This window comes from Stegostoma tigrinum, chromosome 20 (assembly GCF_030684315.1).
Source record: "Stegostoma tigrinum isolate sSteTig4 chromosome 20, sSteTig4.hap1, whole genome shotgun sequence".
NCBI classification, from domain to species: Eukaryota; Metazoa; Chordata; class Chondrichthyes; order Orectolobiformes; family Stegostomatidae; genus Stegostoma; species Stegostoma tigrinum.
In genome coordinates, this window is record NC_081373.1 from 33,816,846 (window position 1) to 33,834,440 (window position 17,595).

General features: G+C 43.0%; 1 protein-coding gene across 8 annotated transcripts in view; it reads left to right on the forward strand.

Moving 5' to 3' along the window:
• ptprea (protein tyrosine phosphatase receptor type Ea) overlaps positions 1-17,595 on the forward strand; it is a 296,189-nt gene that overhangs the window by 245,741 nt on the left and 32,853 nt on the right. For all 8 annotated transcript variants that reach the window (XR_007249547.2, XM_048550902.2, XM_059653095.1 and 5 more), the window contains 4 exons: positions 4,913-4,989; positions 5,156-5,192; positions 8,436-8,533; positions 12,358-12,477. Coding sequence is in view for 7 of the 8 variants with exons in the window: in XM_048550902.2 (XP_048406859.1) it covers positions 4,913-4,989; positions 5,156-5,192; positions 8,436-8,533; positions 12,358-12,477 (332 nt within the window). In the remaining variant the exon portion in view is untranslated. The remainder of the gene's footprint in view (positions 1-4,912; positions 4,990-5,155; positions 5,193-8,435; positions 8,534-12,357; positions 12,478-17,595) is intronic.

Here is a 17,595-nt window from a genome sequence, read left to right on the forward strand (position 1 = left end):
GTGCTGGCATTAGATGGAATCCAGAGGAGCTTTACAAGAATGATCCTGGTGAAGGACTTTTGTCATGTAAGAAGTAATTGAGGACTTTGGGTCTGTACCCAATGGTGTTTAGAAGGGTAAAGGGAGATCTGGTTGAAACTTATAGAATATTGAGAGGCCTGGATAGACTGGACATGGAGAGGTAGTTTCCACTTGTGGGAGAATCGAGGATCCAAGGGAACAGCCTCAGTGTGAAGAGACGGCCTTTAGAGGAGATGAGGATATGGAGAACAGGTCATTGAGTGTATTTAAGACCGAGATAGATGAGTTCTTGATTATCAAGGAGATCAAGGGTTACAGGGAGAGAGCAAGAAAATGGAATCGGAAAAATATTAGCCATGATTGAATGGCGGAGCAGACTCGATGAGCTGAATTCCGCTCGTGTATCTTGTGGTCTATGGTCTTTTGAGGTAAACATTTCAAGGTACAAGCAGAAATAGCTGATTATGATATGCTTGTGGTAGAATAATTTACATGTATGTTTAATGTGAAATTGCAGTAATGAGCATTAGATATAATTTATAAGTTACAGATACTTTATTAACGAGGACATTATTTATAAGCTGGAATAATTTTAGCCAGGTTTAATGTAGACAGGGCCTAATACCACATTGTTAATATTGCTGCATTTCTTTGGACAGCTGTGTATTGATTTCCTTTCAGCTTGTATTATCTTGGTTTCACCTTATAGCTCGAAGCTGGAGATATCACCTGCAAGTTTACTTCCACATAACACAGCATCCTAACTTGGAGCCGTTCTTTCCCTGTCATAAAATCAAAACCTTTGAAGTCCTTTCCTAATAGCTATGTGTGCATCTACACCAGATGGACTGCAATACTTCATGAACATGGCTCTCAACCACCTTCTCAAGAGCAATTAAAGATGGGAAATGTGTGCTGACCTTGCCAGCAATGTCCACTCTCCGTTAAAGAATTTTAAAACATATTTATTCTGGATGTACCTCCTGCTAAGGTTTCAGCTAATTAGACAGTTGGAGAGAAAAGTATGTGCTGCAGAAACATAGAAGATAGGTGCAGGAGGAGGCCATTTGGCCCTTAAAGCTTGCTCTGCCATTCTTTACGATCATGGCTGATCATCCAACTCAATAGCATAATCCTGCTTTCTCCCCTTAATTTTTGATCCCATTTGCCCCAAGTGCTATATCTTGTCACCTCTTGAATACATTCAATGTCTCGACATCAACTACTTCCTGTGGTAACAAATTCCACAGGCTCCCTAGTTCTGGACACATCCTTCATCGAGAACATCCTTCCTGAATCTATCCTGTCCAGTCCTGTTAGAATTTTATAAGTCTCTAGGAAATCCCAACATCCCCCCCACCATTTGTCTGAACTCAAGCAAAAACAATCCTGACTTAGTCAATCTCTCCTCCTATGTCAGACCCTCCATCCCCAGAATCAGCCTGGTAAACCTGCACTGAACTCCCTGAAGAGCAAGAGCATCCTTCCTCAGAAAAGGAGACCAAACTGCACACACTGTTCCAGGTGCTCTCACCAAGTTCCTGTAGAACTGCAACAACACATTGCTCCTGTACTCAAAATCTCTCACAATGAAGGCTAATATACCATTTACCTTCTTTACCACCTGCTGAATCTGTACGCTTACCTTCAGCGACTGGTGCACAAGGACATCCACGTCCTGCTGCACACTCCCCTCTCCCAATTTACAGCCATTCAGGTACTAATCTGCCTTCTTGTTTTTGCCTCTGAAATGAATAACCTTACGTGTGTCCAAATTATCCTGCATCTGTCATCAGTTTGGCTATTTACCCAATCTGTCGAGCTCATGCTGAAGAATCTCTGTGTGCTTGTCATAGTTCACCCTCCCACTCAACTTGGTAACATCTACAAACTTTGAGGTGTTACATTTTGTTCCCTCCCCAAATCATGAATATATATTGTGAATAGCTGATGTCCCAGCACCGATGCCTGTGGCATCCCATTAATTACTGTCTGCCATTTGAAAATGACCCATTAATTCCTATTCTTTGTTTCCTCTCTGCCAAACAGTTTTCTATCCATCTCAATACGCTTCCCCCAGACCCATGCACTTTAATCTTGCACATTAATCTTTTACATGGAACTTTGTCAAATGCTTTCTGAAAGTCCAAATATACTGCATCAACTGGTTCCACCTTGTCATCTCTACATCTTCGTTGAATTCTAACAGATTTGTCAAGCATGATTTCCCCTTCATAAATCCATGCTGATTCTGTCTGATCCTGCCACTGCTTTCTGAATGCTCTACTATAAAATCCTTTGCCAATGGATTTGAGAATTTTCCCCACTGCTGATGTTAGGCCCACCGGTCTATAATTCCCTGTTTTCTCTGTACTTTCCCTTTTGAATATTGGAATGACATTAGCCACCCAACAAATTGCAGGGACTGTTCCAAAGTCTATGAAATCCTGGAAGATGATCACCAATGCATGTATTTCTAGAGCCACTTCCTCACTACTCTGGGATGTAGATTATCAGGCCCTGGGGATTTATCAGCTTTCAATCCCAACAATTTTCCCAGCATCATTTTTTTTACTAATATTGATCTCCCTCAGTTCTTCCCTTTCACTAAATCTTGCATCCTCCAACATTTCTGGTATCTGATTTGTGTCCTCTTTTGTAAAGACAGAACCAAAATATCTACTCCATTCCTCAGCCATTTCTTTGTCCCCTATTATACATTCTACCTGATGGCAGGGGTCCTACGTTTGTCTTTATTGATCTCTTTCTCTTCACACTTTTGTAGCAACACTTAGCGTCAGTCTTCATGTTCCCTGCAAACTTACTTTCATATTCTGTTTTCCCCTTCTTAATCAATCCCTTGGTTCTTCTTTGCTAAATTTTAAACTGCTCCCAATCCTCAGGTTTATTATTTTTCTTGGCCAATCTGTATGCTTCTTCCTTGGAGCGGACACTATCTCTTATTTCCTTTGTATGTCATGAATTGGCCCTCTTATCCCATTTTGCTTTTGCGACAGACGGGAATAAACAGTTGTTGCAGTTCCCCCATGTGTTCCGTGAATGTTAGCCATTGCCTATGCACTGACATCTCTTTAACTAACTCTCCCCAATCTATTAAGGCCAACTCATGCCTCATATCTTTGTAGATTCCTTTGTTACATATCAGCACCCTAGTCTCTGAATCCTCAACCGCACTCACCATCTTGATAAAAATTTCTGTCATATTATAGCTGCTGTTCCCCAATGGGTCTTACACAGCTAGATTGGCAATGATTCCCTTCTCATTACACAGTACCCAGTCTAAGTTGGCCAATTCTCTAGTTGTTTCCTCCACATATTGGCCAAGAAAACCATCCCGGATACACTGCAAGAATACCTTCTCTAAAGCATTGTGGCTAATTTGATTTGCCCAATCTATGTGCAGATTAAAATCACCCGTGATCACAGATGTTCCCTTGTCACATGCATGTCAAATTTCCTGTTTAATGCCATTCTCAACATCACCACTGCAGTGTGGGGGTCTGTATATGACACACACTAATGTTTTTTTTGAACCTTGGTATTTCTGAACTGTTCCCATACTGACTCCACATTGTCAGAGCTAATATCCGTTCTCATTATTGTGTTAATTTCCTCTTTAACCAGCGATGCAGCTCTGCCACCTTTTCCTTTTTGCCTGTCCCTCCTAAATGCTGAATACTCTGGAACATTCAGTTCCCATCCCTGGCCACACTGCAGCCATACCTCCGTAATCCCAATTATATCGTACCCGTTTACATCTATCTCTGCAATTAGCTCATCACTTTATTGCAGATGCTCCGTGCATTAAAGCACAGAGTCTTTAAGCTTGTCCTTTGAACAGTATTTGTCTCTTCTTGATTTTTCTCAATAGCCCTGTTTGAATCTTGTCCTCGGTTTTTCAGCCTAATACTTTTCTTGTTCCCTTTTCTAGCTCAGTTTTTGTCTTCGCTGCCTTCTTCTCTGACTCTTTATATAGGTTCCCATCCCCCTGGCATATTAATTTAGACCCTCCTAGCTGGTCTAGCAAATAGTCCCCCGGGACATCAGCCCCAGTCCTGCCCAGGTGAAATCTGTCCAATTTGACAAGGTCCCACCTCCTCCCGAACCATCCCAATGCCCCAGGAACCTGAAATCCTCCCCTGACACCATCCTTGCAGCCACATATTCATCCAGTATATCCTGCCATTTCTGGTCTGACTAGTATGTGGTACTGGTAGTAATCCTGAGATCGCTACCTTTGAGGTCCGAGTTCTTAACTCTCTTCCTAGCTCACTGTATTCTGCCTTTAGGACCTCATCCGTTTTTTTAACCATGTCGTTTGTATCGATGTGTAGCACTACCATTGGCTGTTCACCTTCCCCCTTCAGAATGTCCTGCACCTGCTCTGAAACATCCTTGACCCTAACACTTGGGAGGCGACATACCATCATGGAGTCCCATTTGCAGCCACAAAAACACCGATCTATTCCTCTTTCAATTGACTATTGCCCTGGAACACTTTTTACCCCTCCCTTCTGCAGCAGAACTAATTGTGGTGCAATGAGTTTGGCTGTTGTTGCCTTACCTAAGAGGTCATTCCCCTCAACAGTGTCCAAGACAGTATACCTGTTTTGCAGGGGAATGGCCACAGGAGGCTCCTGCACTACCTGCCTATGACTCTCGCTCTGTCTGGTGATCTCCCATTCTCTTTCTGCCTGCAGAACATATGGTTGTTGTAGATGGGGAGTCCGATGTCCTGTATGTTATTGCAATTTGCATAGTCAGGCTTATATCAAAGTGTTTGATCATTTTTGTTAAACTATAACAAAGCAAATTCATTCTTTTTGCCAGAATAATATAAAATTTTCTTGACTTGTAAACTTTCTTCCAGATGACAATTACAGAGTGATTTTGACAGCTGTTGATGGGGTACCAGGCTCGGATTACATTAATGCTTCATATGTTGATGTAGGTGTTTATTCTTTCACTTGAGCCATTTGCAATCTGCTTACATTTAATCAACATATTGGCAAAAATAAACTTACTGTGCAAAATATAAAGAAAAATAACATGATGTGTTTGTATGGCAAGCTACAGTAACTTGATCACCAAGACTGATTTACTTTCCCTGTAGGGTTATAAAGTGAAGAATAAGTTCATAGCAGCTCAAGGTAGGCGACTGTTATATCACCTGCCCGTCCTTCTTTGCATTGTTCATTGAATGAAGCTGTAATTTGAGAGTAATAAACACTAGATGATTTGCAAACATTGCATGTAGTAACTTGACAAGATAAACACAATGCAGGTGATAATTCGTACAGAAATCTCTTCCTTTCACTCAGAAACAGTATTATATCTCTAACCTCTTCTCAATGCCAATTTCACAAGTGGATGTGGTTTGATGTGCAAATGACATTGTGGGTTAATAATCACTCACATTGTTGGAGAAACATGGGATGGGCCGTGAGGCCTTTGTCTACTTATCTCCATACAAAAGAAAAAAAACAGTGGTATAAGTGTAGATTTTGAATCCATAAAGACAAAAATCCTACTTTTATAAATACAAATGATTCAAAGCAGGGTGATTTAAAGAGCCCAAGATAATAAAATGTGAGGCTGGATAAACACAGCAGGCCAAGCAGCATCTCAGGAGCACAAAAGCTGACGTTTCGGGCCTAGACCCTTCATCAGAGAGGGGGATGGGGGAGAGGGAACTGGAATAAATAGGGAGAGAGGGGGAGGCGGACCGAAGATGGAGAGAAAAGAAGATAGGTAGAGAGAGTATAGGTGGGGAGGTAGGGAGGGGATAGGTCAGTCCAGGGAAGACGGACAGGTCAAGGAGGTGGGATGAGGTTAGTAGGTAGGAAATGGAGGTGCGGCTTGGGGTGGGAGGAAGGGATGGGTGGGAGGAAGAACAGGTCAGGGAGGCAGAGACAGGCTGGGCTGGTTTTGGGATGCATTGGGTGGAGGGGAAGGGCTGGGCTGGTTGTGTGGTGCAGTGGGGGGAGGGGACGAACTGGGCTGGTTTAGGGATGCGGTGGGGGAAGGGGAGATTTTGAAGCTCGAGAAGTCCACATTGATACCATTAGGCTGCAGGGTTCCCAAGCGGAATATGAGTTGCTGTTCCTGCAACCTTCGGGTGGCATCATTGTGGCAGTGCAGGAGGCCCATGATGGACATGTCATCTAAAGAATGGGAGGGGGAGTGGAAATGGTTTGCGACTGGGAGGTGCAGTTGTTTCTTGCGAACCGAGCGGAGGTGTTCTGCAAAGCGGTCCCCAAGTCTCCGCTTGGTTTCCCCAATGTAGAGGAAGCCACACCGTGTACAGTGGATGCAGTGTACCACATTGGCAGATGTGCAGGTGAACCTCTGCTTAATGTGGAATATCATCTTGGGGCTTGGGATAGGGGTGAGGGAGGAGGTGTGGGGGCAAGTGTAGCATTTCCTGCAGTTGCAGGGGAAAGTGCCGGGTGTGGTGGGGTTGGAGGGCAGTGTGGAGCGAACAAGGGAGTCACGGAGAGAGTGGTCTCTCCGGAAAGCAGACAGGGGTGGGGATGGAAAAATGTCTTGGGTGGTGGGGTCGGATTGTAGATGACAGAAGTGTCGGAGGATGATGCGTTGTATCCGGAGGTTGGTAGGGTGGTGTGTGAGAACGAGGGGGATCCTCTTGGGGCGGTTGTGGCGGGGGCGGGGTGTGAGGGATGTGTTGCGGGAAATACGGGAGACGCGGTCAAGGGCGTTCTCGACCACTGTGGGGGGAAAGTTGGGGTCCTTGAAGAACTTGGACATCTGGGGTGTGCGGGAGTGGAATGTCTTATCGTGGGAGCAGATGCGGCGGAGGCGGAGGAATTGGGAATAGGGGATGGAATTTTTGCAGGAGGGTGGGTGTGAGTCGGTGGGCTTGAAATGGACATCAGTTTCTAGCTGGTTGCCTGAGATGGAGACTGAGAGATCCAGGAAGGTGAGGGATGTGCTGGAGATGGCCCAAGTGAACTGAAGGTTGGGGTGGAAGGTGTTGGTGAAGTGGATGAACCCTATCTCCCCACCTATACTCTCCTCTCCACCTATCTTCTTTTCTCTCCATCTTCGGTCCGCCTCCCTCTCTCCCTATTTATTCCAGAACCCTGACCCCATCCCCCTCTCTGATGAAGGGTCTAGGCCCGAGACGTCAGCTTTTGTGCTCCTGAGATGCTGCTTGGCCTGCTGTGTTCATCCAGCCTCACATTTTATTATCTTGGATTCTCCAGCATCTGCAGTTCCCATTATCTCTGATTTAAAGAGCCAACTTGTAGCCTTGGCAGGCTGTACAGGCTTGGAGTAGCCTAAGCAAGGTTCAGGACTCATTATTTTCAGCATTGACATTGAAAAAAAATTAGTCAGCTAGATATCTATGTTGGCAGGAACATTTAAGCATATTTAAGTGTCTCTAATTGAAGTTATTAAGATATGTACACTCACCAGTAGTGTTTCTGTTTTGCCAGTTAGGCTTACACACATTCTTCCCTATTCTCACAGATGCTAAATCTCTATGTAGATGCAAATAAAATACATTTTAGGATTTCCAAAGTGTGCACTGCAGAATGACTGCGGGTTAACTATTCAAAATTGTTGCCAGAATTTGCCTGTTTACCAGAATTGAATCACCTTGATCCTAGAGAGAACTTGCATTCTTGTCCTATTCTGGGGATATAATCAGACCGGGAAAAATTCAGCAGGTCTGGCAGCATCTGTAGAGAGAAATCAGAATTAACATTGTGAGCCAAGTGACCCTTGCTCAGAACTAATGATAGCTAGGAAAACGTCAGTTTATGTGTGGAATAAACCAACATATATACATAACTGTATTTTTATTTCTAATTACAGCATCCACAGTTCTTTCTGGTTTTAGATAATCAATCCTATCAACCCATGTTTGAACGCACAATTTCTTAGTCAAAATATGCCAGGAGCTGTTTTCTAGTGGCATGGTGAGAGCACTATTCACCTTAAATGAGACTGATAAAACACTAGGTTTAAGACATCACCCTGCAAAATTCAACATACCACACGCCTGCTCCTGCTCCATATTACTCCAAGCCTTTCCTATTTATGTATTTATTCAAATGTCTTTTAAACATTGTAATTGTACCCACATCCACCACTTCCTCAGGAAGTTCACTCCACACACAGTTCAAGAAAAAAAATCGAATCATAATCTTAAATATAACACAGTCACTAAAGCTAAGACTTCTGTGCAAATTCTTTTGTCAAATAAATCTGCTTTATGCAAATTTATCTGGGAGAAATACAGTTTGATTTTGTCTCGTTTCAAAAATGAAAATAATGTAAAAATAGTACCATGCAAGCATTGAAGTATTGTTCATGTATCTTTTATTCAAAATTATTTCTTAAGCAGTTGTATCTCTATTCCCAAGGCCCCAAAGAAGAGACTGTTTCAGATTTCTGGCGAATGATATGGGAACAGAAATCTGCTACTATTGTTATGTTAACAAATGTAAAAGAGAAGAAGGAGGTGAGTGTATGAATATACAAAGATTAGATGATCATCAAAGCTGTAACAGATGATGCCTAATATAAATATCTTTTGATGTGAGGAATATACACTACAGGTTAAGGTATAGATTATTCATTTAATGTTTTCGCAGATGAGTTACTTTTTTAACTAAGAATAATCACACTTTACTGATTTACTCTATAATTACAAAATTTCCCATAAGCCTTATTGTCTGATTTTTTTTCTTTTTGTAAGACATTAGTATTCTGTATAAGAACAAGTGCATCATAAGAAATATAAAATCATGTGGATAACTTTGCTTAACAATTAAAGCAAAACATGTTAAAAAAAATCTTGAAGCTATCTTTATGAAATGAGTAAAAAATGTCAAACAGCTCTTTGTTTTGCAAGGAATTGGGGTCTACGAGCACCTTCCAAAACAGAACCAGAGGTTTGATGTCAGCTGGGGCTCGGGATCCAATAACTGGGGCTCAAATAACTCCCAGGTCCTGACGCTGTGCCACGTCTACATGGTTCGTGCAACACACTCTTCAAATATCAATGCTCCAGGAGGTTTATCAATGACCATAGTGCCCGCTTATGATGCTGAGCTCTGCCAGGAGATGGGAACTGTCTGCAGATCCCAAACCTCATTGGCAGAAAGCACCCATAACAGGGTCTGCCTCTGCTTGGAAAAGAGAGGAGATGGAACATTGGGGTTGCCAATCACATTACTGCGCATAAAACTTGTCAAACAGCCAATCCTGTACTGTGACCAGTCAGAAACATAACCCCTTAGCATCAAAACATTTTCACATAGAAAACATAGCTTCAATATTTCCACTGTGCACTAGACTGTCTGGGTTTGATGATGAATGATTTGAAATTCACCTTCTGATTTCCCCCAACCCATTAATATGATTATCAAAGAGTCAAACAGGCTAATCATTGGTGATGACCAGATTCCACTGCACCCCGTAGGTGGCAGGGGCACTGGTACACCAACCAGAAGCATTATTCTCAAAGTGCACCGACTGGATGTTGGTCCAGGTTCTGAGACAGACAAACTATGGGCTACCAAACAACAGTGCACTTCACAACCTGCTGAGAATGAAGATGTAAATTCTGAGAACAAACATGGTGTCAGCGTAACAACAATTGTACCCCATGATGAGAATCAATCTGTCAGACTGCTTTTTGTTTTTCGTGGTCCTGCAAATTTAACATCCAATTTCCACAGCTTGAGCAGTGCAACTGGTACAGTGTAAGTAATTGCTGCTAATCCAAACTGCTTTTAAAACAGAACCTACTTCTAATTGGACTGGTGGTGGACTGATACTGTAGCCTCATATTTTAGTGTAAAACAAAATGTCATCTGTAATGTTTAGGAAGCTGTAAAATAGAATGCAAATGTTGTTGTTTTAGACTAACACTTGCAGGAACAGAGGAGAGCTGAGGACACAGTAAATGCCAAGGTAGAATTTAGTGAGTTCTTCAGTGACCTTGCCCCTCATAGAGAGCCTGTGGAAGTTTTGGGTTGCTTCTATTAGGACGACTTGACACCAAGTACCAGGTAACCAAGCAGCATTAGAGCATATTAGATCTCCCATTCAATTAAACCCGAGTGGGACACACGTCCTGACTGAGAGCGCCACTTGGAGGGGTAGCCCTTGCCAATATTTCCACTCGAGCCTGAAAGAGGAATTGTTGATGGATCACTAGCTGGAATGGACATCGCAGGGAGGTGATCATCACCTCAGAGGCAAGAATATAGAGGAGTTTTCCACTTCCTAATGTCAGTCCCTCAAGTGAGTACAGAATTCCTGTCATCAAGGGGCTGGGCCCAATCCCAGGTAGTCCCCCAGAGAATCCTGATTGATATCTCTCTGGATGGCATGTTTCTTGTCCTATGCTGGTGACTACTTAAGGACCTCAGTAGGCATCCACCCCTGAGCTTGATAGGACAGTCAGAAAGATGTTGAATCTCAATCCCTTTAAGCCAAACAGCTTCCAACGACCTCATGGGGTGGAGGGAGCCATTAAATTCCACCCACTGAGTCAAGGGGTTATGGGGAAATGGGTGTGGTATAAAGCAGATGGGGCTTGGAAAAGGAAGCAAGCTGATAGGAACAATGTATGGAATGAAAACTAGGATTTGAGCAAGAAACTTGGACATAATTCGAGAGTAGGTGCATGCTGTAAAATTGAGGCTTGGGCTGGAACCAAGTGTGGGGCTGCAGAGTGACAGAAGAGAAGGAATTCCTGGCTAAGCTTTTGACTAGGAATACAATGATGCCCTGGTACTTAACGTTTGATTTTCCAGAGAATGGGGTCGTGAAACGTGCTCGCTGCTGTTACGGCAGTAATTGGGAATTGTGCATCCGGACTCAGGACCAGGAAGAGGCTGAATAATGGAAAGACATACATGAGGAGTGAAGCTGAAGTTGAGAGAAGTGCCAAAAGTTTTGTAAAGTAGATGCATATTTGGAGAATGTAGCCAGTGAAAGACTTGGGAGGGAAGCCTGAAGCTAAACAACAGGGATTGACAAAAAGCTGAAGTGCAAGCAGTGATTTATTTTTAAAGTGGCAGCAAAGTTGGGGAAGAGATTTTGCAGTATTTATACCAGAAGTATAACTTTAGAATTTAAACTTTTGCATTTCAAATAAAAAGATAAATAAATAAATAAAACAATTTAACTGAAGAAAAGTTCAACAGCAATAACTTGAAGCTTGCAGCTTTCTCCCTGGTGGTAGAGCTGGGAGGTGGAGGCAAAGGCAGCCTTATGTCACCAGGGTTGAAGGTGCAAGAGAAACTGAGAGCAATGTGAATGATTTGTAACGTTACTGGCAGCATTACACATCTGATATAATGTGATAATGGGAACTGCAGATGGGAACTGCAGATGCTGGAGAATCCAAGATAATAAAGTGTGAAGCTGGATGAACACAGCCGGCCAAGCAGCATCTCAGGAGCACAAAAGCTGATGTTTCAGGCCTATGAAGGGTCTAGGCCCGAAACATCAGCTTTTGTGCTCCTGAGATGCTGTTTGGCCTGCTGTGTTCATCCAGCTTCACACTTTATTATCTTACATCTGATATAATATTCGGTTCTATTTGAGCACCACCTACTGGTGACACAGGAAAACAACGCAGAAAGCATTGCGATTTCAGAACAGAAACAGCTTGGTGCTGCTGCTATTGGGAACCCTGAGATCAGAAAGTAGCGTGTGCAGCACTTCCAGCCACTCTGGAGTCCCCTGCATGGCACCACATGCTGTGAAGGGCATCAACAAGGGCGTACCACATGTGCACTGAAACTTTCAAAATGTGCATATTGTGATGTGAGGTGGTTACTCAAGATGACCTGATTCAAGTTTTGGAAACTTACAGGTTCAGTGCATGTCTGTAATAAACATTCATAAAGAATTCTTCTCCCACCCAACAGCTGTTTAAAGGACAAACCCACAAATGTGCAGGTGAATTTCTTTTGACTTCGTTCTGTTATTGCAATTTTGTAGAAGTAGAAATCCTGTAGGAATTTGTGTTGCATCAAATTCTGGAATTGGTGACAATCATCCCCTCCTATTCACAGGGAGGACTAGCTAACAGTTACAGGGTGGCTGTTGTAGTGCCCAGGGTTTCTGGCATGAAAAAGATATGGAGCTGAGGCTGTGAAGAGGAAATATTGTCCACAGAGGAAGGAGATAAATGCTTCTCAACAGATGGCCATATCCATCACAAATTTGCAAGGAGTCCTTTTCCCGTGGTGTATAGGAGTATTGTTGAAATGAAGTCTACTTTAATTGGGCCAATTATCATTAAGTATGTACTTAATCCTTCAGGAAAAGTGTTACAAGTACTGGCCTGACCAGGGTTTGTGGACCTATGGAGCAATCCGGGTATCAGTGGAAGATGTCACAGTCCTTGTGGACTATACCATTCGCAAGTTCACCATTCAGAATGCAAGTATTTTCTGGATTCACCCTTGTTTTATGAATCATATTATTAAAATCAGTTTTAAATCGTTTGAATATTGCCTCAATTAATTTGGATTTTTATCAGCTATCTTTTTAAAATAACTAACTGTTGTTTCTCTCTGACGGATACCATTACCATTTTTATTTCAGTTTGCTGTTTAATGACCAATAAATAAATTTTAGTTCTTAAATGAATGGACCATTGTAGATAAGATTTACTTTATTAATATAGTAGAGTATAATATAAAAGCACTTATATAAACAGAAAATGTTGGAAATTGTTAGTTATATTGACAGCATTCACAGAGAAAGTTAATGTTACAGTTCAGTGACCTCTCCTCAGATGATAAAATATCATTACACAGAATGTTTCTTTTTTCACAGACAATGCTGTGCTGAGTATTTCCAGCATTTCAGTCTTACTTTCCTTTTAATTCATATTCCCAGCTTCAGTAATATTTTACTTACGTAAAAATATGTGTTTACTGTCAATTTGCATTCACAGCATTTATTCTCAGCATTACAGGATTATAAAAAGCTTTTTTTTTAACTTAACTGGAATACATGTTTACTGCAACTTGTTTCCACGGCCATTGCATTGTTAAAAAATGATATGCATCAGTCTCCAACAAGACCCATCTTCCCCCATTCCTCTCGTGATCATATTTTCTCATCATCTATCTGCACGACCTGTATGAGTTTGATTACAGAACTAACTCAGCATTATGGACGGTGGGGTTTTCCTGTTGGAGTTTGGATTGTTAGATGGTCTGCCTTACATCAGCTAGCTTTTACCACCAATTGAGTTGCATGGGCTCCATTTTTCTGGTTTGTTCTGAATGTGAAAGTGTCCTAACAAATGTATCCCCTGACCTACTATAGATTTAAACATAACATTGAAATAATGGTCATATGACTGTAAGAATATATCCTATATTCCTCCCAAATGCTGCCTTATCAACTCCCATAACTGCAGATTTCCACTTTTTTTGGAGCATGGGCAATGGATAACAACAGTCTATATTAATGCCTCTGGATGTAGCCCACTTGAATCTGCACAAGGCATTTGGTAAGGTGCTATGCAAAAGTTTAATATGAAGGTTCAGGACCCGTGGAGTTGAGGATAACCTACAAATATGGATAGAGAATTGGTTAAAGGCCTGGAAACAGACAGTAGGGAGCATTTTCAATTTGGCAGGCGAAAGGCTTTGAAGTGTTGCAAAGATCAGTGCTGAGGCATCACCTATTTACACTCTGGATTAATGATTTAGATTACTTTTGATATCTGTCTACCTAAATTTGCTGATGAATCAAAGCTAGGTGGGAATATAAACCATGAGGAGAATGCAAAGAGGCAACAAAGAGTTATGGCAAGTTAAATGAATGGACAACAGGGTGGCAGATGAAGTAGACAATAAGGTGTGAAGCTGGATGAACAAAGCAGGCTGAGCAGCATCAGAGGAGCAGAAAAGCTGACATTTTGAGTTGAGACCCTTCTTCAGAAGTGGGGGAGGGAAAGAGGATTCTGAAATAAATAGGGAGAGAGGGGGAGGCGGATAGAAGATGGATAAGGGAGAAGATAGGTGAAGAGGAGACAGACAGGTCAAAGAGGTGGGGTTGGAGCCAGTAAAGGTGAATGTAGGTGGGCAGTTAGGGAGGGGATAGGTCAGCCCAGAGAGGATGGACAGGTCAAAGAGGCAGGATGAGGTTAGTGGGTAGGAGATGGGGGTGGAGCTTGAGATGGGAGGAATGGTTAGGGAGGCAGGGACAAGCTGGGCTGGTCTTGGGATGTGGTCAGGGGAGGGGTGATTTTGAAGTTTGTGAAGCCCCCATTTATACCCTTGGGCTGCAGGGTTCCCAAGCAAAATATAAGATGTTGTTCCTGCGGCTTTTGGTTGGCATCATTGCAGCAATGCAGGAGACCCAGGATGGACATGTCATCCAAGGAATGGGAGGGAGAGTTGAAATGGTTTGCAACTGGCTGGTGTAGTTGTTTGTTGCAAACTGGGCATTGATGTTCTGCAAAGTGGTCCCCAAGCTTCCGCTTGGTTTCCACAATGTAGAGGAGGCCACAACGGAACAGCAGATACAGTAAATCACATTAACAGATGTGCAGGTGAACATCTGTTTGATATGGAAGATCTTCTTAGGGCCTGGGATGGGGGCGAGGGGTAAGGTATAGGGGCAGGTGTAGCACTTCCTGCTGTTGCAGGGAAAAGTGCCGTGTATGGTGGGGCTGGAGAGGAGTGTGGAGAAGACAAGAGAGTCACGGAGAGAGTGGTCCCTCCAGAAAGCAGATGAGAGTGGGGAGGGAAAAATGTCTTTGGTAGTGGAGTCAGATTGCAGATGACGGAAATGTCAAGGATGATGCATTGGATTTGGAGGTTGGTGGGGTGGTGCGTGGGGATGAGGGGGATTCTGTTTTCATTGTTATTGTGGATAGGGGGTGTGAGGGATGAGTTGCAGGAAATGTGAGAGACACGGTCGAGGGCGTTCTCGACCACTGTGGAGGGGATGTTGCGGTCCTTGAAAAACAAGGACATATGGGATGTCCGGCAGTGGAATGGCTCATCTCGTGAGCAGATGCGGCAGAGGCAAAGGAATTGGGAGTAGGGATTGGTTATTTTGCAGGATGGTGGGTGAGAGGAGCTGTATTCTAGGCAGCTGTGGGAATTGGTAGGCTTGAAATGATATCAGTTTCCAGGTGGATGCCAGAGACAAAGACAGAGAGTTCAAGGAAGGCCAGAGAGGTATCAGAGATGGTCCAGGTGAACTTAAGGTTGGGATGGAAGGTGTTGGTGAAGTGGATGAACTGTTCAAGCTCCTCGTGGGAGCACATGGCAGTGCTGATACAGTCATCGATGTAATGGATGAAGAGGTGGGGTTTAGGCCCAGTGTAGCGACGGAAGAGGGATTGTTCCACGTAACCTACAAAGAGGCAGGCATAGCTTGGGCCCATGCGGGTACCCATGGCCACCCCCTTTGTCTGTAGGAAGTGGGAAGAATTGAAAGAGGAATTGTTGAGGGTGAGGACGAGTTCAGATAAGCAGATGAGGGTGTCAGTGGAGGGTGACAGGTTGGGCCTGCGGGCCAGGAAGAAATGGAGGGCCTTTAGGCCATCTGCAAGGGGAATGCAGCTGTTTAGGGACTGGATGTCCATGGTAAAGATGAGGTTTGGGGTCTAAGGAATTGGAAGTTGTGGAGGGGGTGGGTGGTGTCATGGACATAGGTCGGGAGTTCCTGGACCAAAGGGCAGATGATATATATTGGGGAAAAGTGATATTATTTACTTTAGAAGTAAGAACAGAACACCAAATTTTTTTTTTAGATGGCATGAGAAGCTAAATGATGCATTCCATGGAGACCTGGATATACTTACACAAAGAACACAAAGGTGATGCTCAAGTATAGTAAGCAATTAGGAAAGCAAACAGCATGTTGACCTTTATTGCAAGGGAATTAGAATACAAAAGTAAAGAAGTATTGTTACAATTGTGAAGAGCTCTGGTCAGACCTCACCTGGAATGCCATGGGTAGTTTAGATTTTCATATTTAGGAAAGGTACACTCACTTTGGATGCAGTAGGGATAAATGGAGATATACTAGATCAGTTCCTGGGATCAGATCAATATCTGTGTATGAAAAGCTGAGTAATTTGGATCTATACCCATTAGAGTTTAGAAGGTGGGAGGTGACTTTATTGAAACATACAAGATTCTAAAGGGACAGGGTGGATACTGACAAGTTGGTTCCTCTGTAAGGGGAATCCAGAATATGGGGCCAGAGAATAAGGATTGAGGATTGATCATTTAAGACTGTGATGATACATTCCAAAAATTGTGAATCTTTGATCCTGTCACTGAGAGTGTGGTGAGCCTGTAGAATGCTCTGCCACAGAACTGGTTAAAGCCAAAACGTTAAATGTCTCTGAGAAGGGGTTAGGTAGAGTCATATACCATGGAAACAGCCCCTTCAGACCAATTAGTGCATGCCAGCAATGTTCCCAAACTAACCGAGACCCATTTGCCTGTCTTTGGCCCACATCCCTCCAAGCCTTTCCTCTTCGTGTATTGATCCAAATGTCTTCTAAATAAACTGTACCTGCATCCATTAAGGGCAGGCGATGGCCTAGTGGTATTATCACTGGACTATTAATCCAAAGACCCAGATAATGTTCCCAGGATCTGGGTTCGAACCCTGCCATGGTACATGATGATGTTTGAATTCCATAAATATCTGGAATTAAGAATCTAATAATGACCATGAAACTATTGTAGATTTTTGGAAAAATCCACCTGGTTCACTAATGCCCTTTAGGGAAGGAAACTGCCATCCTTACCTGGTCTGGTCAACATGTGACACCAGACCCACAGCAATATGGTTGACTCTTAACTGCCCTCAGGACAATTAGGGGTGGGCAATAAATGCAGTCTAGCTAGCAACGTCCTCATCCTGTAAATGAATAAAAAAAACTTCATCTGGCATTTCATTCCACACACAAACCATTCTCTGTGTAAAAATGTTGCTCTTCATGTCCTTTTGAAAACATCTTCTCTCACCATTACCAGTATGCTCCCTAGTTCTGAACTCCCCCCACCCTAAGAAAAAGACCCTTGCTATTCATCTTATCTACGTCTGTCATGATTTTATAAACATCTACAAGGTCACCCCTCAACCTCCTATGCTCCAGTGAAAAATGTCCTGGCCAATCCAGTCTATTTTGATAACTCAAACCTTCCAGTCCTGGTAACATCGTGGGGAATCTTTTCTGAACCCTCACCAATTTAATAATGTCATCCCAATAGCAGGGTCATCAGAATTGCGTACAGTACTCCAGAAAAAGGCCTTACCAACATCCTGTACAGCCTCAACATGACAACCCAACTCCTTTACTCAAAAGTCTGAACCATGAAGGCAGACTAAACACCTTAACCACCCTGTCTACCTGTGATGCAACTTTCAAAGAAATATATATCTGAACCCCTAGGTCTGTCCATTCTACAACGCTACCCATGGCCCTACCATTAATTGTATAAGTCTTGCCCTCGTTTCTTTTATCAAAATGCAGTTCATCGCGTGTATCCAAATTAAACTCCATCTGCC